Genomic DNA, 25,834 nt, shown 5'->3' with positions numbered 1-25,834 from the left:
CACTTATCTCCGGACATTAGCTACGGACATTAGCTCCAGACATTAGCTCCGGACATTATCTCCGGACATTAGCTCCGGACAAAGCCACGGAAGTTGGCACAAATTGCAGGAAGTAGTATTCTAGGCAATTATATATTAGATAGAGCGGTGACTGAAGCCATGCAGGCACCATCCCTATGACTGAAAGCCGAACGCTGCAGGGGGTAATACAAATTCATTTCCCCATGGCCAGCGGTGCTCTAAGTGCAGGTGCCGGGCAGGTTCAGAACGCTATTAAAATGTTCCCTTTAAGGCCTCTTTCACAGTTCCGTCTTTCTTTTTACGTCACAATGCGTCGTTTTGTGAAAAAACGGATCCAGCAAATGTTTCTGCTGGATCCGTTTTTTTTCTCATAAACTTGTATTAGTAATGGATTGTGATGGATGGCCTTCCGTTTCATCCGTCGTGCGCTGTATCTGTCGTAAAATTGCTGTCCGTCAAGCGGAGACAACGCACATAGAAACGTTTTTTGTGTACATCGGAAAATCGCTCAGCGACGGATCCTTCGCTGTACGTCGTTGGCTATAATGGAAGCCTATGGACGCAGGATCTGTCGCTGACAGTCAAAAGCAGGAATCCAGCGACAGATGCCATCTTTTGAAACTGCCTGGAAGAATTTCCCATCAGGGAGATTCTTTCTTGCTCTCTCTCTTTTTACTATTGATGCTGCCTATGCAGCATCAATAGTAAAAAGATATAATGTTAAAAACAATAATAAAAAAAAAAATAGTGATATTCTTACCTTCCAGCATCCCCCGCAGCCTTCTCGATGCTCGCAATTCTGCCGGCACCTCCCGTTCCCATTGATAGCTTGTGAAAATGACCCGATGACGTAGCGGTCTCACGAAACCACTACGTCATCACAGGACATTGTCTCGCAAAAAGAGACAAAAATGGCAGAGGCAAAAATGAGATGAAACTGCATGTAAGTAAATGCATATTAAAATGCAAAGAAAAATACAAAGGTAACCTAATTTACCTGTTAGGAATAAAAATGGTGCGGAAAATCTGCAACACCAAATATTCACTAGAAACTCATGGTAGGAATATAGCTTTACAGTTCCACCATTTAATGACTCTACAGCATCACACTTTGGGGATATGCTTTCCTAGTGGTAATACCTACAAATGCTTCTCACTAAATTAGAGTATCATCAAAAAGTTAACATATTTTAGTTCTTCAATACAAAAAGTGAAATTCATATATTATATAGAGCCATTACAAAAATAGTGATTTATTTCAAGTGTTTATTTCTGTTAATGTTGTTGATTATGGCTTACAGCCAATGAAAACCCAAAAGTCATTATCTCACTACATTAGAATAATTAACAAAAAACACCTGCAAAGGCTTCCTAACCATTTAAAAAGGTCCCTTAGCCTGTTTTAGAAGGCTCCACAATCATGGGGAAGACTGCTGACTAGTGTTGAGCATTCCGATACTGCAAGTATCGGGTATCGGCCGATACTTGCTGTATCGGAATTCCGATACCGAGATCCGATATTTTTGTGGCATCGGGTATCGGTATCGAAACAACATTAATGTAAAAATGTGTAAAAGAAAGAATTAAAATAAAAAATATTGCTATACTCACCTCTCCGACGCAGCCTGCACCTTACCGAGGGAAGCGGCAGCGTTCTTTGTTTAAAATTCGCGCTTTTCTTTCCTTTACTGAAGTCCCGGCTTGTGATTGGTCGCGTGCCGACCATGTGGCCGGGACGCAACCAATCACAGCAAGCCGTGACGTAATTTCAGGTCCTTCAGGATTTTAAAATTACGTTCCGGCGTTGTGATTGGTTGCGTCGCAGTCACATGGGCAACGCAACCAATCACAGCAAGCCGTGACGTAATTTCAGGTCCTTAAGGATTTTAAAATTACGTCCCGGCTTTGTGATTGGTTGCGTTGCAGTCACATGGGAGACGCAACCAATCACAAGCCGTGACGTCACGGGAGGCTGGACACGCGTGCATTTTAAAATGGGCGCGTGTCCAGCCTCCCGTGACGTCCCGGCTTGTGATTGGTTGCGTCGCGATCAACCAATCACAAGCCGGGAGGCTGGACATGCGCGCATTTTAAAATGAGCGCGTGTCCAGCCTCCCGTGACGTCCCGGCTTGTGATTGGTTGCCTCGCGGTCAACCAATCACAAGCCGGGAGGCTGGACACGCGCGCATTTAAAAAAACACAGCGACCGCCGCTACAGCAGAGGGGCCGGTAATAATCCGACGGAGAAAGAACAGAGATTGAGAGGGAAATTCGAAACCAGTAATTTAAAATGCGCGCGTGTCCAGCCTCCTTCAGACCCTGGGAACCATCAGGAATACCGTCCGATACATGAGTCCCATTGACTTGTATTGGTATCGGGTATCGGTATCGGATTGGATCCGATACTTTGCCGGTATCGGCTGATACTTTCCGATACCGATACTTTCAAGTATCGGACGGTATCGCTCAACACTACTGCTGACTTGACAGATGTCCAGAAGGCAGTCATTGACACACTCCACAAGGAGGGTAAGCCACTAAAGGACATTGCTAAAGAAGCTGGCTGTTCATAGTGCTGTATCCAAGCACATTAATGGAAAATTGAGTTGAAGGAAAAAGTGCTGTAAGGAAAAAAGTGCACAAGCAACAGGGATAACCGCAGCATTGAAAGGATTGTTAAGAAAAGCCCATTCAAAAATTTAGGGGAGATTCACAAGGAGTGGACTGCTGCTGGCGTCATTGCTTCAAGAGCCACCACAGACAGACATGTCCAGGACGTGGGCTACAAGTGTCGCATTCCTTGTGTCAAGCCACTCATGATCAATACACAATGCCAGAAGCGTCTTACCTGGGCCAAGGAGAAAAAGAACTGGACTGTTGCTCGGTGGTCCAAGGTGTTGTTTTCAGATTAAATTAAATTTGCATTTTATTTGGAAATCAAGAACTCAGAGTCTGGAGGAAGAGTGGAGAGGCACACAATCCAAGCTGCTTGCGGTTCAGTGTGAAGTTTCGACAATCAGTGATGGTTTGGGGAGCCATGTCATCTGCTGGTGTAGGTCCACTGTGTTTTATCAAGACCAAAGTCAGCACAGCAGTTTACCAGGAAATTTAAGAGCATTTCATGCTTACCTCTGCTGACAAGCTTTTTTGAGATGGAAATGTAATTCTCCATCAGGACTTGGCACCTGTCCACATTGCTAAAAGTACCAATACCTGGTTTAAAAACAACAGTGTCACTGTGCTTGATTGGCCAGCAAACTCATCTGACCTTAACCCCATAGAGAATCTGTGGGGTATTGTCAAGAGGAAGATGAGACACTAGACCCAACAATAGAGATGAGCTGAAGACTGCTATCAAAGCAACCTGGGCTTCCATAATACCTCAGCAGTGCCACGGGCTGATTGCCTCGATGCCACACCGCTTTGATGCAGTAATTGATGCAAAAGAAGCCCCGACCAAGTATTGAGTGCATTTACTGAACATACATTTCAGTAGGCCAACATTTCGGATTTTAAAATCGTTTTTCAAGCTGGTGTTATAAAGTATTCTAATTTACTGAGATAATGACTTTTGGGTTTTCATTTGCTGTAAGCCATAATCAACATTAAGAGAAATAAACACTTGAAATAGATCACTTTGTTTGTAATGACTACATAATATATGAATTTCACTTTTTGTATTGAAGAACGGAAATAAACTAACTCTTTCATGATAATTAGGGATGAGCGAATAGCTTCTGATAACTCCTTATCCGAATAGCCATAGCGCTTACCGAACTTATTGTGTGTTTGGCTCACCATGCATGTGTTGTGACTGTCACGCAGCCGAGACACATGCAGCTGTGGCGCTGAACAGCTGATTATCGGGAGCGCTCCAGATGGGTAACATGGGTTACCGATGCAGCTATTCGGTAAGCGCTATAGGTATTCGGATAAGGAGTTATCCGAAGCTATTCGCTCATCCCTATTGATATTCTAATGTATATATGGGACTTACTAGAATATGCCACCATATATTTTTTATTAGTAGCAGACTTATCTGCTTATATCACTGATATTTACCTAGACATATGTGCATTATTCATGTATTTCTAGTGCTTGAGCCATGTGTTCACTTTGATTGCTGCAACATTGCACCAAAAGTGTCCACCACCACCAATTCTTTACATGTACCGTAAAAGTTGTTTTAACCCTTGCCTATAATAATATTTTCTTGTTTGCTCTTTTTAGTCAGTACAGAAGAACAATCTGAAGCCCTTAGAAGAGTCAGCTTAGATGCAACATTGAAGGCTCAGCAACGGAATGATACCATGTCCTTGGATACATTAATAGAAAGCAATGGGAGCACTGGAGTAAGAAAGCCACAAAATACAGATGCACTTATACCTTTCGTTGGCCTTACTGACAGTGAGTATCCCACCAATATTTTGGACTTTTCCTTAAGTGGTATTGATTCTTGGTAAATATTGTGATTGTGGTTTTGTTCGAACAGTTCAGATGCCCACAATCAAAATCCTACGAAAAATATGAATCATGTGCTTCTTACCTTGTTAAATTAGTGAATTTATGCCTTCAGATTTTCTTATTCAATCATAGTAATCAGATCACATTGACCCCCTGTATTTAATTGAAACAAACTCTACACCAATTTTGAAGGAAGTTAAATGACCTAAAGCATGTTTTCAGAGCAGGCCATGGCAAACTTAGAGAAGCACTCCTCCTCCCATCGAAGTTTTTATCCCCGTAATATAATGCAATCATCATATTAAATAGCACTGTGTATTTACCATTGCTCATTTTGCCTTTTTACCCAGCTAATTGTTCTCTTGTCCCTGCATTTATCATCCCCCTCTTCAACTTCTCACCGAGCTAATCCACCCCTGCCCTCTTCCATAGACTTTCGCATTGACTCATTACTTGTGCCTTGAAAATAGACTTCTTGTTTCTACATAGAGTTTATATGGATTCAGCTAGTCCGTTTTTTTACCCCTTTCCAACCTTGGCTAGCACTTACCTTAGCCATATGATTTTGCAAGCAGAGGCTGTGCGCACGCGATTGCTGCCAGGTGTCAGCTGATTCCGACAGCTTACACCTAGCATTCACTGCAGGAGCAGTGTCCGCACCGCTACCAGCACTTTATCCCCCTAAATACCGCAATCGCAGCATTTAGCAGGTGTGCCGAGGGAGGCCACCCCCTCTGTACTCCGATCGGCACCCCATGGTATCATCGCGGGGCCTGATTGTTGCAATGGTGGCCCGATGTCATCATGATGACATCCGGGTCACCAGGCTACTATAAGCCCCTCAAACCATGCGCAGGACATGGTCTAAGAGGCTTGTGTCAGTGCAGCACTGACAGTTATAATCCATTGCAATGCTCGTGCATTGCAATAATTGTCATCAGGACGGTGAAAGTGAAAGTCCCACAGTGGGACAAAGTTTAAGAAAGTAAAAATGTAAAAAAAATATTTAAAAAACCCAGAAAATTAAAAATATATATTGTACTAATAAATTTCTACATAAAATTCCGATAAAAAAGTACACATTTGGTATCGTCGCAAAACAAGAAAAAAAGTACACATTTGGTATCGCTGCATCCGTGATGACCAGCCCCATAAAACTGTCCCACAAGTTAACTCCTTCAGTGAACACAGTAAAGAAAAACGGGGGAAAAGCTATGCTTTTTCATTATGTCACCGAATAAAAAGTGGAATAACACAGAACCAAAAAGACAAATGTAAATGCAAAAGGTATCTCTGAAAGTGTCATCTTGTCCTGCAAAAAAACAATACAGTTCCATCAGTTGAAAAATAAAAGTTATAGCTCTCAAAATAAAGTGATGCAAAAATATTTTTTTTCTATAAAATAGTTTTTACTGTGTTAAAGCGCCAAAACATAAAAAAATATAAATGTGGTATAGCTGTAATCATACTGACCTGAAGAATAAAACTGCATAATCAATTTTGCCACAAGAAGCAGCATAAAAGCGGGGGACGTTTTTTAGGTGTGCATAAAAACGTGGTCAGCCACAGTTTTGTGTACTTCTGAAAAGAGGGAAACCTCTGAATATAGGCCAGACGGAGTCCAGAGTAACTCTACTGCCTCATTATAGTGAGTGGATCTCTCAGAGGTTTAATCTGAATCACGTCACATGGTGATTTAGATTGGAAACCCCAAAGTAAGTGCTCCGTGTAGAGCGCAGGATAAATGTGATCTCAAAAGTTATGTAAAATGTTCCCAATAAAAGCTTCGACTCAATCCACAAAAAGAGCAAGTCCGTCACCTGTCAATGGAAATATAGTGGGCTTCCACATTACTGGTAGCACAAAGGTTCTGGAAAAGCGCTATGGCTCCTTGCACCCCAAAAGGAATCCAGCAAATTCTGTGCTCACAAATCCAAATGCCCCCATCCCTTCTGAGCCCCATAGTGTGCATAAACCAAATTTAGTGTCCACATGTTTGGCATTTCTGTAGCGATGACATGCCACCTAATTTACCGGTGCGTGTCTCCAGAAGTATGAGCTGGGCACCACAATGTACTAGTCACTACAACATACTGGTCACTACAGCGTACTGGTCACTGCAATGTATGTCACTACAATAGCAGTTTGCAATTTAGTCAGTAACATCCACTGCTGCTTGTTTCAGGAAAACATCCATGGAGTTAAAATCGTGTCTACACCTGTAGATAATTTTCCAAAGGGTTATAATTTCCAAAATGGGGTCACTTGAGAGGAGACTCTGCTCTTCTAGCACTTAGCGGCTCTGTATTTGGAGTCCGCAAACTATTCTCGGAAAGTCTACACTCCTGGAGGCAAATAGCGCTTCGTCCCTCCCGAGTCTCTCTGTGTGACTATGCAGTACTGTGCAGCCACATATGAGGTGTTTCTACATTTACCAGAAATTGTGAGAAATTTGGTGCCATTTTTACCCATTTCTCCTTGTGAAAATGTAAAATCTGGAGCTAAAACTATTTTTTTGTGGTGAAAATGTAATTATTTTTTCTTCACTGCCCAATGGTATAAAATTCTGTGACACACCAGTGGTGTCAATATGATAGATTAATTCATCAAGATATGTATTTTATAAAATATAGTCATTTATGAGGAGTTCTGCAGTTCTGGCACCTCAGGGGCTCCCCCGCAAGCCAGTCCAGTAAAATCTGCACTATAGTATGGCACACTCTTCTGAGCTTTGAACTGTGCATGAAAAGTGTTTCCCATTTACATATAGGGTATTGGCGCACTCAATATGATTCCTGCACCCCTAGATGAATTGATTGGGGAGTGTAGTTTGTAAAATGAGGTATATTATGCATCATCACATTGAAAACGCATTATTCACGGATAACCATGCGGAGAACACGACTCTCGGTAGTGAGATTCGGAACGATTTTTTTACATTTTTGTAATTTTATTTTTTTAGACATTTAGTATGACTCCAGTCTAAAAGGTCACTGTAATTTTAATTAGCTACTAACATATTAAAAAGAAATGTCAAATTTTATGTGTAACAGTCTGAACACTGGTGCCTGCTGAGTGCTATGTCCTTTTTTCTCCCTGTTTCACGCAACAGTCTGTATATGGCTGGAATACATTTAGACCTCATTCAGATGTATTTTTTTCTTAAACGTGGGTCGGTGAAAAATCAGTTACAATACATACTGGCATCCGTGTGCAATCAGTGTGCTTTCCGTGATAAATTACATAGCTTCTCCTATGCATTAATCTGTTTAACTCCTTAGTGACAGGGCCAATTTTTTAAATTCTGACCAGTGTCACTTTAGGTGGTAATAACTCTGGAACGCTTCAACAAATCCCAGTGATTTTCAGACTCTTTTTCCGCGGCACATTATAATTTATGATAATTTTAAATTTAGGTCGATATGTTTTGTGTTTATTTATAAAAAAATATATCAGAAACTTGACAAAAATGTAAAAAAATTGCAATTTTCAAACTTTGAATGATAATCCCTTTAATCCACATAGTCATATCACAGAAAACATGAATAAATAACATTTTCCACATGTGTACCTTACATCAGCACAATTTTTAAAATGCTAATTTATTTTCAAAATGTAGCAGTAATTTTTCATTTTTTCAAGGAAATTTACAACATTTATTTTTTTGAGGGACCTATCCAGGTTTAAAGTGACTTTGGGGGTCCCATATATTGGAAAAACCCCAAATGTGATACCATTTTAAAAACGGCACCCCCTGACATATTGAAAACTTCTGTCAGATAGTATATTAACCCTTCAGGTGATTTTCAGGAATTAATGCAGAGTGTTATAGCAGGAATGAAAAAGTGTTTGTTTACCACATAAAAGTCACTAACTTCTGAACTGGCTGCTATAGCCGGGAGACTCTAAGGGTATGTGCACACGTTGCGGATTCTGCTGCGGATTTTTCCGCAGCGGATTTGGAAAATCCGCAGTGCAAAACCACTGCGGTTTTCACTGTGGATTTTCACGCGGTTTCTTCTGCGGATTCCTCTGCGGGTTTTCAACTGCACTATCCTATTGGTGCAGGTTGAAAACCGCTGCGGAATCCGCAGAAAGAAGTGACATGCTACTTCTTTTTTTCTGCAGCGTTTCCGCGCGGAATTTTCCACAGCATGTGCACTGCGTTTTTTGTTTTCCATACGGTAACATTGTACTGTACACCGCATGGAAAACTGCTGCGGATCCGGAGCGTCAAAACCGCAACGTGTGAACATAGCCTAAGGCCGCTATTTGGCCATGAACTGTTATGGCAAACATCAGGACCACACAATCATGATCTTGGTGTGTCAATTAGATTAAAGCGGAAGCCCCCACATATGATATAGTCACTTTTGACAGCAGCAACTAAGGGGTTAAACAGATATGGGCGGTGCCAATACTGATTGTGGCTGATGCAGCAAGTTGTCAGCTATAGTGTACAGTTGACAGCTGCTGGATTGTCACCTGTATGGGGATGATATTCTCTTATAACTCAGGTCAGTAAATAATAATTATAATAATAATCTTTATTTATATATCACCAACATATTCCGCAACGCTTTACAGTTTAACAGCTTCAAACACAACAGTCATAAGTAACAACGTTAACAATACAATAATTAAAGCAAAATAAGACGACCCTGCTCATGAGAGCTTACAATCTACAATGAGGTGGGGGAGATACAAAGTACAGGTGAGTATTTACAATGGTGTATTTACAATGATGGTCCAGCCATCTTCAGGGAATGGGGGATAGATGGAAGTAGTGAATGGGCTACACACACACAAACATACAATGACTTTGATTAGGGAATGTGGTAGGCCGCTCTGAACAAATGTGTTTTGAGGGAGCGCCTAAAACTATGCAAATTGTGGAAGGTCCTAATATTTTGGGGTAGAGCACTCCAGAGGATTGGCGCAGCACGGGAGAAGTCTTGGAGTCGGGAGTGGGAGGTACGGATTAGTGCAGAGGTTAGTCAAAAGTCGTGTGCAGAGCGCAGAGGTCAGTTAGGCCGATAGACTGAAATGAGGGAGGAGATGTATGAGGGTGCTGCACTGTGGAGAGCTTTGTGGGTGAGAACAAGTACTTTGAATTGTATTCTGTAATGAATGGGCAGCCAGTGTAATGACTGGCGAAGAGTGGACACGTCTGAATACCGATTAGTTAAATGGACAACCCTGGCTGCTGCAGTAAGGATGGACTGGAGAGGGGAAAATTGAGTAAGGGGGAGGTCAATTAATAGAGCATTGCAGTAGTCCAGGTGGGAGTGGATCAGGGTGACAGTGAGGGTTTTTGTTGTTTCCATGGTGATAAAAGGGCAGATTCTAGAGATGTTCTTTAGGTGCAAGCGGCAAGAGCGGGCAAGAGATTGTATATGGGATGTGAAGGAGAGATCAGAGTCAAACATAACACCCAGACAGCACGCCTGCTGCCGGGGTGTTATTATGGTGCCACCCACGGAAAGGGAAATGTCAGATTTAGGGAGGTTAGTAGATGGCGGGAGCAGAAGAAGTTCAGTTTTGGAGAGGTTGAGTTTCAGATAGAGAGCGGACATGATGTTGGAGATTGCGGACAGACAGTCACTGGCATTCTGTAGTACAGCGGGGTAAGGTCAGGGGATGACGTGTATTGTTGTATGTCATCAGCATAAAGATGGTACTGAAAGCCAAATCTGCTGATGGTCTGTCCAATTGGGGCCATGTAGAGAGAGAAGAGAAGGGGGCCAAAGACTGAGTCCTGAGGTACCCCGACAGTGAGAGGAAGAGGAGAGGAAGTGGGGCCAGCAAACAAAACACTGAAGAAGCGATCAGAAAGGTCAGAAGAGAACCAGGAGAGAGCAGTGTCCTTAATGCCTAGTGACAGGAGCCTATAAAGTAGGAGATTGTGGTCAACAGTGTCGAAAGCTGCAGAAAGGTCAGTAAAAAGACGTATTTGCTGTCATTAAGGGTTTAATTCTTTATTCTTGAAAATCACATATGAATCACTGATGGTAAAAACTGACACACTCATTAAGCACTGATGAAAGTTGGATGAAAAACACTGATAAAAATAACATCAGTGTGCAGATTCGTCGTGGGAGTTCAGAGTGGGTTTAATAACCCATCCAGAATTAGGAGAATTTTACCACAGATCTAATGCAGATTTTTAATTCCTCAGCATACCTGTTCTGCTGTGAAATTTAGATTTTTGGGCCAGGAAATGTTTGCTAATGTTAGCAAGTATCTTATCACTGAGCAAACATCAGGACTATTCAGCATAGAAGATATTTTAGCCTTAATTATAATATCAATAATTTTTATTTATAAAGCGCCAACATATTCCGCAGCACTTTACACTACAGAGGGGACAAGTACAGAGAGTAAAGACATTAGAGAATGACACATAACTCAGGTACTAAAATGAGTGAGGGCCCTGCTTGCAAGCTTACAATCTATCATGCAATAGGGGGAGACATGAAACGTAAATGATAAAAAGTGCTTGTATTGTGTGGTCCAGTCATCATATAATAAATAGGCTGAAAAAGGACATGGACTGCACTTCCAAAGATCATACGTTGCACCCCTCCTTTAAGGCTATAAAAAGTTAGGACTGAAAGGTTCGCCATGACGTTGCAGTGGGCTTCATACAGTCTGATTAGAATGTTAAACTAAGAACCTCCTATAATAATAATAATTTTATTTCTATAGTGCCAACCTATCCTGCAGCACTTTACATTTTAGAGAGAACTTGTGCAGCACCCCAGAGTCCTGGTTGTTGCAGTACTGTGGCTCCGCCACTATGGGGAGCTGTGGTACGTCTGATTGCACTAAAGGAGTTTCTCTGACCAGGTACACTCACACCACACTTCACACTCCGGCCACCAGGGGGGGTGGTCCTATCTAGTAGGCCACTCCTCACAACACTGGTAAAACTGGGGGTTGGACAGGAAGACAGGGAGAAGTAGCTGGGAAGAGCTAGTGAGAGGACCTGTCAGGGATGGGATCCTGGCAGACTCCTCAGAGCAGAACTAACCAGTAACCAACGGGAATACAGAAAAGGAGGAATACCAGAAGGGGTCTTGCTGTTAGACCGAGGCAACATCCTTCTGAGGCGCAAACAGTCGGTGGCCGGAACGCCGAGCAAGTAAGAGACTTTAAGTACATTGCAAACCACGGCAGGACAGCTAATTACAGGTTGGCTGTCTCACTTAACACCTAAGCAGACAACGGAGGCAGCTGTGGGAGAGGGGCGACTCTAGGGTCCCGGAAGAACTCCAGGCCTACCCCGTCATACGGGTGCGTCCTACCATATCACCTGGAGGACGGAGAAAGAACAGTAGAGACAGAAAGAAACAGTTGTGAGGACTATCCCGAGAGCTCAGCAGGGAAGAACTACAACACACAGCGCTAGAAGGAAGGCACTGATTCCCACCTGTAAAGAGAACTCCTGATGTGCCTTTGGACCGGCCGGTCTCTGAAAACCCAGTTAACAGCGCTCTGGACTGAGGTCTCCAACATCTTCAGTAAAGAGGTAAAGAGACTGCAACCTGGTGTCTTCGTTATTTACCGCGACCTGTACCGTTACAACACCGCTTATTGCACCGGACGTCCCCCACTGACAGACAGGGCCACGGACCGGGTCTAGCCACCGTGACAACCCCGAGACTGAGAATTAGAGGCCCGGCTCCGGGTATCCCCTCGGCCCTGCGGTGGTGTGGGGGCGCTCTAACTTGGCGTCACGAACAGGATCTACTTAAGCCTGAAAAATCAGGTCATGTGTGCCTTGGAACTGTGATTTATTGTGCTTGGACTGTACTTTATTGAAAAGACTGTGCTGTGCCATTTGCCGCCAAAATTCGCCATTGCCGCGCGCGGAGGGAGGAGCCTTAGCTACGTGGGCGGGATCGGCCAAACGAAGCGCGGAACGGAAAGCGCGGTGAGGCGCCCATCCCGGAAGAGGAACTCCGACCTCCAGCAGGTTAGTGGGAGGAAGGGACGGCCATGTCCGAGTCGGGAGGAGAGGAGGTGGCGGTCGCAGCCGCGGACGCAGGGGCAGCTCCGGTCCCCGCAGCGGGCGAAGCCGCGGCCCTAATACCACCACCGGCTGCCGCAGAACCCGCTGCTCCCATCAGCCAGTCGGACACTGCCGCTAATGCAAAAGCCATAATGCCCTTCTCCATGCCCTACCTGCCCGGAGCGGCCTGGCTCCCACGATACTCTGGGGAGGCGCATACGTTCACTGACTTTAAAGAAGGACTCTGCAGCCTGCTCGAGTTCTATCCCCTAACCGAGCCCCAGAAGGTCCATATGATAACCGGCCAACTCTTTGGGGCGGCTCTGAGAGAAGTGAAATCCTGGCCCGCTGAGGATAAAGGAACTGCACAACAGATTTTTGCCAAGCTTAAAGCCACCTTTGATACTCGCACTGCTACAGAAATTAAACTGACTTTTTATGGATGCAAACAAAGGTCACAGGAGAGCTTGCGGGACTATGCTCTTAATCTCCAGGAGGCGATGCGGGCCATTAAGCAGAGTGACCCCGGCAGCATGCAGGATGAAGATAAAATCCTGAAGGAGCGGTTCATTTAGGGGCTCCTGTGCAGTCACCAGCGGGGCCAATTGCACTTCCTGGCCATGCAAAATCCAGACTTGACTTTTGCGCAGTTTAAAGATAAAGCTATCCAGGCATTGCAGGAGCGACAGCCCAGCCGCGCAGTACCACCCAGGCGCCCCGCTCTCACATACCACCAGGAGGTGGCATCGGATACCCCAGTTGCCGCGGAGGCCGACGCCCAGAGCTTCGAGGACGACTCCCCTGCAGGACTTCGTCTCCAGATGCAAGAGCTAACCAAGAGCGTTGCTGCCCTGGCCCGGACGGTGCAGTCCCTACAGGAGGCCCCCAAAGAGAAGATCCAGTTGGCTTCCAGCCCGGAGGATGTCCCTTGGATGCGACAGAGGAGGACTCCGCCGACCAGGAGCCGGCCCGACGACCGCTTCCACCAGGATGGACGACCCATCTGCCGCCGCTGTCACCAGGTGGGCCATCTTGCAAGGTACTGTCCTTTAAACGAGCAACCCCTGGGGCAAAGGGCCAACCCCCAGGAGTAGGACGGTCAGGCCCGCAGCATTGGAGAACCAAGTATATTGGAGGACGACCAGTTCTCCCTGTAGTGATTGATGGAATCCCCTTGAATGCTTTGCTGGACACCGGTTCTCAGGTGACGACTATACCTTACGTGCTCTACAAACGGTATTGGGAGGACGCTGATATTACTCGTGGCCCTGACGATGATTTCACCATAATCGCCAGTAATGGTCAGCCGTTGCCACAAGTGGGGTATAAGGAGGTCACCATCAAAGTGGGGCGGGTGGAATTGAAAGCCCAAGGGATTGTGATTGTAGATATTGATCGTCGAGAATGTAATCCCATGATGACTCTTGGTACTAATGTTATAGAAAATTGTCTTGCAGAAGTGATTGTTTTGTTGCAACAGGTGGCAGAAAACGCTGGCCACAGTGAGCAACGTGCCCTGCAGAAGGAAATCAGAGCTCTGATGCAGAGACAGCAGGTAGAGCTGACTGGTGGTGAGATTGGTCGTGTCACTGTAAGTGATTCAAACCCCATCGCGATACCTCCCAAGAGTGAAATGTTAATATGGTGTCGAGCAGCCATAGGCCTCAGGGGTAGGGACTACCAGGCCTTGGTAGAACCTGTATATTCAGACAAAAGGCCTACTGTTCTGACAGCCCGGGGGGTGGTCGACGTCCGACAGGGGAGAGTGCCCGTACGTGTCCTTAATTGTGGGGAGGAAGAGGTCCACCTAACCAAGTATACCACGCTCGCCAAACTGTTCACTGTCAATAATAGTGTAATACAGACACCTGGACCCTTGGTCCCGTCAAACGTGGCGGAGAACAAAGGTTCTGCAGAGCACTCGAAAGACTGGTGTCGGGAATTGCATGTGGGCACTGACTCTACCCCATCTCATCAAATACAGGGGGCTTACAGGGTAGTACACGAGTACGAGCAGGTATTCAGCAAACACCCCTCAGATTTTGGGCAGGTGAAAGGGATCCAACATCACATCCCCACGGGAGATCACCGACCCATAAAAGAGAGATATCGCCCTGTACCCCCAGCTCATTACCAGTGTGCCAAGGACATGTTGCGGGAAATGAAGGAGGCTGGGGCGGTGAGAGACAGCTGTAGCCCCTGGGCAGCTCCGTTAGTCCTCGTTAAAAAGAAAGATGGTACAATGAGGATGTGTGTTGATTATAAGCAGTTGAATCGCATTACACATAAGGACGCATACCCACTGCCCAGGATAGAGGAATCTCTGGCTGCTTTAAAATCTGCTAACTACTTCTCTACCCTAGATCTCACCAGTGGGTACTGGCAGGTTCCTGTGGCGGAGGCGGACAAAGAGAAGACGGCCTTCACGACGCCAATGGGCCTCTGTGAGTTCAACTACATGCCCTTCGGATTGTGCAATGCTCCCGGAACGTTCCAGAGAATGATGGAGAGCTGCCTGGGACACCTGAACTTTGAAACCGTACTGCTATATCTGGATGACGTCATAGTCTTCTCTAAAACCTACGAAGACCATCTGAAGCACCTGGCCGAGGTGTTCGAAGCCTTGTCCAACTTCGGCCTAAAAGTGAAACCGTCCAAGTGTCATCTGCTGAAACCTAAAGTGCAGTACCTGGGCCATGTGGTGAGCGCTGAAGGAGTGGCCCCAGACTCCGACAAGGTCACAGTGATCAAGGACTGGCCAAAGCCCAGTGACCTCCACGAAGTCCGGCAGTTCCTCGGGTTGGTAGGTTACTATCGGAGATTCATTAAGGATTTCACCAAGAAGGCCGCACCCTTGCAAAATCTGCTGGTGGGCCAACCAAAGAAGACCAAGGGGAGGAAAACCCCCTTTGATTGGAACGAAGAGCTGGAGGAATCCTTCACCTGTTTGAAGTCGGCACTGACGGGAGAAGAGATACTGGCTTACCCCGAATACGATCAACCGTTTGTGCTGTACACAGATGCCAGTAATGTGGAATTAGGAGCCGTGCTGTCCCAGGTTCAGAACGGCAAAGAAAGGGTGATCGCTTACACCAGCAGGAAACTCCGTCCCACGGAAAGGAACCCTGACAACTACAGTTCCTTCAAACTGGAATTCCTTGCCCTTGTCTGGGCAGTGACAGAGAGATTTAAGCATTACCTGGCCTCTGCGAAATTCACCGTCTTCACGGACAACAATCCGCTAACGCATCTGGATACTGCCAAACTCGGGGCTTTGGAACAGCGGTGGATGGCCCGGCTGTCCAACTATGATTTCACCATCAAATATCGGGCAGGACACCAGAATGCCAATGCCGATGCTCTGTCCCGAATGCCCAATCTACCAGAAGTGGGAGAAGACCCGGAGGCACTTGAAGAGGTGGAGCTGCCTGCCTTCCATCGCCCCAAAGCCACTCAGAACTCTCACCATGTGAAGAACAGGCACAAGAACCAACCGGATGCCACGCTGAATCCCCTGCCCCACCACGGATGGGCAGAAACCCAGGATAGTGACCCCGCGGTCCGTCAGGTGAAGGAACTCTTGACGCAGGCTGGGTTGCACCCTGGCCCAGATGATCCACAAGAAACTCAACAGCTGTGGAAGGGGAGAAGCAAACTGTTTATCCATGATGGCAAGTTGTGCAGGAGGAGCATCGACCCACGTACTCATGAATTGGTGTGGCAGATAGTGGTGCCAAGGCGAGATGCGCCCATGGTTCTGGGAGCCTACCATGATGGAGCCGGACACTTCGGATGGAGGAAGCTAGAGAAGCTGCTCCGAGGGAGGTTCTATTGGATTGGCATGAAGAGAACCATTGAGAAGTGGTGTCGAGAGTGTGGTCCGTGTAGTCTGCGAAGGAAGGACCGTGACAGTCAACGGGCTCCCCTGCGGCCTATCATCACCAAACGGCCGCTCGAACTGGTCACGCTGGATCATGTGAAGCTGACGCCTAGCCGGTCGGGCTATATCTACGCCCTTACCATCGTGGACCACTACTCCAGGTTTTTGGTGGTTGTGCCTGTCAAGGATCTAACAGCTAGGACTGCCGCCAGGGCCTTCCAGCAGCACTTTTGTAGACCCCATGGCTACCCAGAGAAAGTACTGACCGATCAGGGGCCTGCATTCGAAGCGGAAGTGTTTCAAGAATTCTGCCAGTTGTACGGGTGTAAGAAGATCAGAACTACACCGTACCACCCCCAAACCAACGGGATGTGCGAGAAGATGAACCAGGTAGTAATCGATTTATTGAAGACCTTGCCTGTGGAGGAACGGAACCTGTGGCCGACAAAGTTGCCTGACTTGGTGGATATGTACAACCACATCCCAGTAAGTTCCACCAACTGTACTCCAGCGTACCTGATGCGAGGAAGGTCTAGTCGGTTACCCGTTGATCTGGACATGGGGGTCCTAGTACCCGAAGATACCTCGCCGGAGGCAGATTGGGATACAGAAAGGCAGCGAAGATACCGCGAAGTACAGGAGTGTGTGGAGAGAAGTCTCGCCCAGGCTAGGCAGAAACAAGAAAGGGACTACAATCAACACGCTCCTGCGATTCCCCTGTCACCTGGTGAGCAAGTGCTTAAACGAAAGAGGAGGTTACACAAGCTTGATGACCAATGGGAAGCGGAACCGTATACCATCTTGCCATCCGACTTCGACAACACTAAGGTCTGTCTCATCAGCAAGGACAGAGGGGAGACCTCGACAGCGGTATCCAGGGATCACCTTAAGGTCTGCCCCGATAAGTTGAAAGAGAGGGGCACGGCCCCAGAAATCTCCCCGCCGGTAGAAAAGGAGAAGATGTTCCATACTGTCCTTGGTGACTTTCCCCAGTCCTGGACTCAGATAAATCAGGCCATCGCGGTACCTGTTCTAACGTTTCCACAGCCGGACCCACCAGAAACAACGGTGGTACCAGATCATCCGGCCCCGCAACCTCAACAAGCCTTGCCTGAAGAAGCCATGCCAACCGTTGAACCGGCAAATCCTCCCTCTGCTATCAGTGAGCCTGCCGTACCCACTGTTGATAGCAGCAGCTCTGAGAGCCCCAACCTGCCAGTGCTACCCAGACTCACTAGAAGTGTAGTTAGAAGACAGCGCACTACACCAGCGGTAGCAAGCATAGCGGGCCCTGTTAGGCCAATAGCAACCCCTGCGCTGCGAAGGTCCACACGCAGCACTCAAAATCAAACTCCCCTCCGCTACAAACTTTGGAGGTATTAATAAGGGCTGCTATTTAATTGAAAATGTTGTATATATATCTTTTTGTTACAGGTTTTTAAATGGACAATAGAGTAATGGACGGTGAATTGCTCAAAAACTTTCAAAAAGGGGGGCCCCTTTGTTTACCCGGGGTCCCCGCTGTTTCAATCACTGAACTGAGAGTCATAAACTGTGCATGACCTAACTTTTGCAACGTTCAAGAATCCTCACCTCCCGTAAAGGGAAGCCTTGTTATGTTCAATTGTTATGCTATTTCAAAAGTTTGTGTGTTTCCTGTTAACATGTATTATTGTTCTTGTTTTCCCAGTCCCGGAGTACTGGATTTAACCGGGGGGGAGTGCAGCACCCCAGAGTCCTGGTTGTTGCAGTACTGTGGCTCCGCCACTATGGGGAGCTGTGGTACGTCTGATTGCACTAAAGGAGTTTCTCTGACCAGGTACACTCACACCACACTTCACACTCCGGCCACCAGGGGGGGTGGTCCTATCTAGTAGGCCACTCCTCACAACACTGGTAAAACTGGGGGTTGGACAGGAAGACAGGGAGAAGTAGCTGGGAAGAGCTAGTGAGAGGACCTGTCAGGGATGGGATCCTGGCAGACTCCTCAGAGCAGAACTAACCAGTAACCAACGGGAATACAGAAAAGGAGGAATACCAGAAGGGGTCTTGCTGTTAGACCGAGGCAACATCCTTCTGAGGCGCAAACAGTCGGTGGCCGGAACGCCGAGCAAGTAAGAGACTTTAAGTACATTGCAAACCACGGCAGGACAGCTAATTACAGGTTGGCTGTCTCACTTAACACCTAAGCAGACAACGGAGGCAGCTGTGGGAGAGGGGCGACTCTAGGGTCCCGGAAGAACTCCAGGCCTACCCCGTCATACGGGTGCGTCCTACCATATCACCTGGAGGACGGAGAAAGAACAGTAGAGACAGAAAGAAACAGTTGTGAGGACTATCCCGAGAGCTCAGCAGGGAAGAACTACAACACACAGCGCTAGAAGGAAGGCACTGATTCCCACCTGTAAAGAGAACTCCTGATGTGCCTTTGGACCGGCCGGTCTCTGAAAACCCAGTTAACAGCGCTCTGGACTGAGGTCTCCAACATCTTCAGTAAAGAGGTAAAGAGACTGCAACCTGGTGTCTTCGTTATTTACCGCGACCTGTACCGTTACAACACCGCTTATTGCACCGGACGTCCCCCACTGACAGACAGGGCCACGGACCGGGTCTAGCCACCGTGACAACCCCGAGACTGAGAATTAGAGGCCCGGCTCCGGGTATCCCCTCGGCCCTGCGGTGGTGTGGGGGCGCTCTACTTGCACAGAGAATAAAAGACATTACAGAATAATAATAATAATAATAAGCAACAGATACCAAGAGCAATGATGGCCCTGCTCAAAATCTTACAGTTTATGAGGAAATAGGGGAGACAGGAAAGGTTAATGGTAACAATTGCTTTCATTGTTTTGACCAGCCATAATGTAAGCAATCGGGTGTTCATGTAATGCTGCATGAATCAGTAACCAATCAGTATGTGTAAAAGTACAAACCCAGAAGGCTATTAAATGCATAAAGGGTGTGAGGACAGATGGTATAAGGGTCAAGGTTTTTAAGAAAATGTTGAATGGGCAACATAGGGATAGTTAGATAAAAATGTTGAGGTGGTAGGTCAGTCTGAAGAAATGTATTCTTAGGGCACACTTAAAACTGTGGGTATTGGGGATTAATCGAATTTGCATTCCAAAGAATTGGCGCAACATGTGAAAAGTCTTGGATGCAGGAGTGGGAGGTTCAGATTATTGAGGATGTTATTTTTAGGTCATTAGCAGTACGGAGGGCATGGGAAGGGTGGTAAACTGAGACAATGGAGGAGATGTAGGGTGGTGCTGAACCATGAAGCGCTTTGTGGGTGAGAGTGATAAGTTTATATTGAACGGAGTCGATGGGTAATCAGTGCAATGACTGGTAAAGAGTAGAGGCATCTGTGTAGTGGTTGGTTAGGAATATTCCAGCATTCAAGACAGATTGGAGAGGGGGGAGTTTAGCAAGAGAGTTACAATAGTCTAGACGAGAATGAATAAGAGCTACAGTAAGAGTTTTTGCAGAGTCAAAAGTAAGAAAAGGTTGAATTCTATTCTCAATTCTTTTTGATGTGTAGATGACAATAGCGAAAGAGTGATCGATGTGGGGGGTGAATGAAAGCATTGAATCAAGTATGACCCCAAAACAGCAGGCGTGTTGGTGGGGAGTAATGATAGAACCACACACAGAAATGGCAATGTCAGGCATAGATAGGTTAGTGGAGGGATGAAACACAAGGAGTTTGGTTTTTGACCGGTTCAGTTTCAGATAGGTCATGATGTTGGAGGCAGCTGTAAGACAATCACTGATGTTTTGCAATAATGCAAGCATGATGTCAAGAGTAGAGATATGTAATTGGGCATTATCAGCATAGAGATGGTACTGGATGCCAACTCTACTGATTGTTTGTCCAGTAGGCGAAGTATACAAGGAGAAGAGGAGGGGGTCTAGGACTTGTTCTTGAGGAAGCCCTACAGCAATGGGGAATGGAGAGGAGGAGCCAGCAAAAGATACAGTAAAGGAGTGGTCAGAGAGGTAGTAGGAGAACCAGGAGAGAACTGTGTCCTTGAGGCCAATGGAGCATACCATAGTGAGAAGGAGCTGGTGATCCACAGTTTCAAATGCTGCTGAAAGATCCAGGAGAATCAGCAATGAGTAGTGACCATTAGATTTAGCTGTTAGTAGATCATTAGAGACTGTAGTCAGGGCACTTTCAGTAGAGTATAAAGAGAGGAAATTGGATTGTAGTGAGAAGAAAGTGATCTGAGATGATCTGAGAAATGAAGACGGGAGTGGACCAAACGTTCCAGGAATTTAGAGATGAAGGGAAGATTAGAGACAGGTCTATAGATAACAGCACAGTTTTGGTCGAGGAATTTTTTTTAAGTAATGGATGTATGCTGGCGTGTTTAAATGAGGAGGGAAAGACACCGGAAGAGAGAGAGAGGTTGAATATTTTTGTTAGGTGAGTGGCATCGGCTGGGGAAATGGACTGGAGAAGATGTTGAGGAAATAGACTGGATGAGATGTGAGGGAATAGGGTCACTGGTGCAAGTAGTTGGGTAAGACGATGCAAGGAGCCTGATCACTTCCTCTTTAGTGACTGTTTCAAAGACAGAGAGTGAGCTAGGTGCAGTGGGGGAGGGAGGACAGTGCATGGTATGAGGGGATTGGGAGAAAATTTCCTGTCTGATATGGTCAATTTTTTCTTTGAAATAATTGGCCAGATTGTCAGCGCTGAGATCTGTGGGTGGGGCCTGCACTCTTGGATTGAGGAGGGAATGAAAAAGAGTCAAGAAACATCACAGACATTTAGGATTGTTGGATAGTGAGGTGATGAGGGTGTTGAAGTATGTTTGTTTGGAGAGGTGAAGGGCAGAGTTGTATGTTTTAAGCATAAACTTATAATAACTGTTCAGTTATGTGTATTTTTGCCGTGCGGCATTAGATTGACTTATGATTTTTGGATGTGCGGTCCATGTCCTTTTCTCAGAATATAATAAATAAGATATTCAAATAATGTTGCATGAACTGGTCACCAGCCAGTATGTGTAAAGTACAGACACAGAGTGCTATTAAGGGCATGGAGGGTGTGTGAAGAGATGCTACGATGGACCAGATTTGGATGACAATTTTGTAAGGGCAAAACGGGAATACTTAGATAAGTGAGGTGATAGGCCAGTCTGAAGAAATGTATTTTTAGGCCACTCTTAAAACTGTAGGTATTGGGAATTAATCAAATTGTCGTAAGTAGTGCATTCCAGAGAATTGGTGTAGCATGCGAGAAGTCTTGGAGATGCAACCGTAGTTTTGGATTATTGAGAATGTAAGTCTTAGGTCATTTGCAGAATGGTAGTCACGGGTAGGGTGAAAACCAGATCTACTGATAGTTTGTCCAATAAGGGCAGTAAATAAATGAAATAGGAAGGGGTCTAAGACTGAACCCTGAGGAACCCCGACATTAAGGGGAAGAGGAGAGGAAGAGGAACCAGCAAAAAATACAGTGAAGGAACTAAGAAAGAGCATTATCCATGAGCTTCATAGTGCAGAGCATAGTGAGGAGGAGCTGGTGATCCATAGTGTGGAATGCTGCTGAGAAATCCGGGAGAATCAGCAGGGAGTAGTAACCATTATTAGATTTAGCTGTTAGTAAATCATTAGAGACTTTAGTAAGGGCAGTTTCAGTAGAATTTAAGGAGGCAAAACCAGATTGTAAAGGGTCAAGAAGAGAGTTATGTGATAGCGAATTAGATGGCATTGACAACTTGGCATGAACCAAACATTCCAAGAGTTTAGAAATTAAATGGAGATTAGAGAAAGGTTCATAGTTAGTACTGCAGTTCTGGTCGAGGGCTGATTTTTCAAGTAATGCATTTATGATTACGTGTTTGAATGAGGAGGGAAACACACCATATGAAAAGACATTAAATATTTTATTTAGGTGAGTTGTGACAGCTTTGGAAGGGACTGAAGGAGATGTAAGGGAATGGGATTAATGGTGCAGGTAGTAGGGCAACAAGATACAAAGAGCCTGTTAATTTCTTCTGTGATTGTGGTTCAAAGACAGTAAGTGAGCTAGAAGCAGTGCGGGAGGGAGGAGAATGCATGAAATTAGGGGATTGCGAGAAAATTTCCTGTCGGATATGGTAATTTTTTTTGTTTTAATAATTGGCCAGATTGTTAGTGCTGTGGTCAGTTGTGGGGTCTGCATCGTGGATTAATAGGAGAATAAAAAGTGTAAAAGAGTCGTTTAGAATTGTTGGACAGTGAGTTGATAAGTATGTTGGAGTAGGTTTGTTTGGATGGATGAAGGACAGATTTGTATGTTTTAAGCATAAACTAAGTTATAATGGATTAAATCTTCGGCCAGTCTTTGCTGGGTTCTAGTTATACCTAAGTACAATGTGGCAAAAGCACTCTGTCCTAATCATTGATGTCAGGCTTATTGATCCTTCTTTAATTCACTATGCTAAGAAATCCTCTACCCTTTATAGCCTGTATGGCTCCAAACATCCACCCATAAATCTCCACTTAACAGTAACATAAATAATTAGAGGAAACCATGTAATGCCCCCAGGCTGGAGCTCGCTAGTGTCCACAGGAGAAGTACTAATCTCTAGTAGTTGTCCTTTAATCCTTGGATAAACAAAACTGTCTTCTCTGAACAAACACGTCTAACAGGCAGCTAATTTTACAGCTTTACAAGACAATAAGGCTATGTGCACACGTCAGGATTTCTGGCAGAAATTTTCCTGACAAAAACCGGATATTTCTGCCAGAAATCCGCATGCGTTTTTACCACTTTTTTTACCGCGTTTTTGTCGCGTTTTTGTGCGTTTATTTCCAAATGCATAGAATTGCGGTAAAAACGCGGAAAATCCGCAAAATTAATGAACATGCTGCTTTTTTTACCGCAATGCGTTTTTTTCGCGGAAAAAACGCACCATGTGCACAAAACATGCAGAATGCATTCTAAATGATAGGATGCATAATGTATGCGTTTTTCATGAGTTTTTATAGCGTTTTTATCGCAAAAAAACCTGAACGTGTGCACATACCCTAAATGTAAGCCTTTAAAGATTCTTTGGTGACCAGGGACACAACAAGATTTATCTATGGGCAAAGGTGCTAAGTGTGTCCCTCAATTTTCTTTTTACTCCAGGCAGCAAACTCAGCAAAAATTGTTGCATGAATGGAGGAACATGCGTTTTAGGAAGTTTTTGTATCTGTCCAATATATTTCACTGGGAGATACTGTGAAGATGATGAAAGGAAAAGGTAAGACTCCTGTATCCACAGGATATATACCATGTATATGTGTATATGTATATTATAACATGTTTTCTTCCAATTAATATCAGTACCTGAGATGTCCCCAGCTATTATCCATTCTAATTCTCAGTTATTCTTGCTTCTATGAAAATCTGGTGACAGCTAAAGGTACCTTCACACGAAACGACTTTGCAGCGATAACGACGGTGATCCGTGACGTTGCAGCGTCCTGGCTAGCGATATCGTTGTGTTTGACACGCAGCAGCGATCTGGATCCTGCTGTGATATCGCTGGTCGTTGAATAAAGTTCAGAACTTTATTTGGTCGTCAGACTGGCGTGTATCGTCAGGTTTGACACCAAAAGCAACGATACCAGCGATGTTTTACGCTGGTAACCAGGGTAAATATCGGGTTACTAAGCGCAGGGCCGCGCTTAACAACCCGATGTTTACCCTGGTTACCCGGGGACCTCGGCATCGTTGGTCGCTGGAGAGCGGTCTGTGTGACAGCTCTCCAGCGATCAAACAGCGACGCTGCAGCGATCGGCATCGTTGTCGCTATCGCTGCAGCGTCGCTTCGTGTGAAGGTACCTTAAGTTGGCCACTATTAGAATTCCCACTCACTTTAGGAATAATTTTTTTCTCCTTTATTTTGCTTAAAGAGATCAGTTAGCATGATTCCCCCCTAAACTACAGTATTTATATGTGCATATAGCTCATTCAAAGACAAGTCCAGTCCAGCAAGTAAATTGTATGGCCCGTCTTTTCCTCCGTTACTGTGAAATCAGTGAGACTTTAGGCAAAGTAATCAAATAGAAGGAGGCAACACTGGGTTGGGAATAAAGCCAAAGTGACAGAGGATTCAGATCTACAAATAGCTCTTAAGCTACATTTGTACATAAATTTAAATGCTGATTTCCAAGTAACAGAGGAATGAACTGGCAATGAAAATTACGTATTTTTCTGACTATAAGACGCATTTTTGTTCCCCCAAATTTTTGGGGAAAGTGAGGGGTGCGTCTTATAATCCGAATCTGTGTGCTATGCTGTGCTGTAGAGGAGGGGGGTGGCTCTGGAGTGGTGTCAGGGGGCTGGAGTGGGCTGCCTGCGGGCTGCAGAGACAGCAGGAGGTTCTGTGCTCGCGCTCATTAGCCTCATGTAATTGCAGCGCCCCAGAGTCCTGGTCGTTGCAGTACGGTGGCTCCGCCACTATGGGGAGCCATGGTGCGTCCGATGGCACTGAAGGAGTTCATCTGATCAGGTATCACAGACACCAATACATTTCACCGCAGGGCCTCCGGGGGGAGCTAAGGGTTCTATTCATTAAGCCACTCCCCACCATAGTGGGTAAACTGGGGGTCAGGCAGGAAGTTAGATCAGAAAGCTGACTGGATTGGACGAAGCAACACTCAGTGGCAGAGGGTGTTGTGGAGGAAGAGACAGTAGGGTCTCTGCCAGGGGTGGGATCCTGGCAGAGGCTTGGCATTGGAAAGAACGTAACGGGACCGTGCCTGCTCAGAATAGCGGCGGTGCCCTAAGAAAGGACTAGAAGCGAGATAGATTGTGCTGAGTGAGAAACGAGATCAAGCAATAGGAGAATTCCAGTAGGGGTCGTGCTGTAAGACCGGAGCAACACCCTACTGAGGCGCATTACCGGTGGCCGGAACGCCGAGGGAGTATTATAACATTCAGCTTCAAGCAATACTCTAAACAGCGGCAGGACAGTCAGTTTAAGGCGGGCTGTCTAACACATATCACCTATGAAGTCTTGGGAGGCAATTGCGGGAGAGGGGCGTCTCTAGGGTCCCGGAAGAACTCCAGGCCTATCCGACAAACGGGTGCCGTTCCGACTGTAACATCAGGAAGGGACGGACGATTAGAAGAACATCATTTAATCGAGTTGTGAGGGAACTTAAGAAACAGACACAACAGTTGTGGGGTACTTTCCGTAAGCACAGCAGGGGAGGACTACAACACATAGCGCTAAGAAGGAAGGCACCGATTTCCACCTGTGAAGAGAACTCTGGAAGTGCCATTGGACCGGCCGGACTTGCGCAGCCTGGTGAACCGTACTCTGGACTGAGGACTCAGAGATCTCCAGTAAAGAGGTAAAGAGACTGCAACCTGGTGTCCTCGTTATTTACCGCGACCTGCACCCCACAACTGCACCGTTACAACACCACTTATTGCACCGGACGTCCCCCACTGACAGACAGGGCC

General features: G+C 45.8%; 1 protein-coding gene across 1 annotated transcript in view; it reads left to right on the top strand.

The window, feature by feature from the left end:
- LOC143794007 (cryptic protein-like) overlaps positions 1–25,834 on the top strand; it is a 68,501-nt gene that overhangs the window by 9,289 nt on the left and 33,378 nt on the right. Inside the window, exons 3-4 of the mRNA XM_077280926.1 lie at positions 4,253–4,429; positions 23,507–23,621. Of these exons, the coding sequence (XP_077137041.1) occupies positions 4,253–4,429; positions 23,507–23,621 (292 nt within the window). The remainder of the gene's footprint in view (positions 1–4,252; positions 4,430–23,506; positions 23,622–25,834) is intronic.

Source organism: Ranitomeya variabilis, chromosome 1, assembly GCF_051348905.1.
Source record: "Ranitomeya variabilis isolate aRanVar5 chromosome 1, aRanVar5.hap1, whole genome shotgun sequence".
NCBI lineage: Eukaryota > Metazoa > Chordata > Amphibia > Anura > Dendrobatidae > Ranitomeya > Ranitomeya variabilis.
The sequence above is the reverse complement of the archived record's forward strand: the minus strand, read 5'-3'. Positions and strand labels throughout refer to the sequence as shown.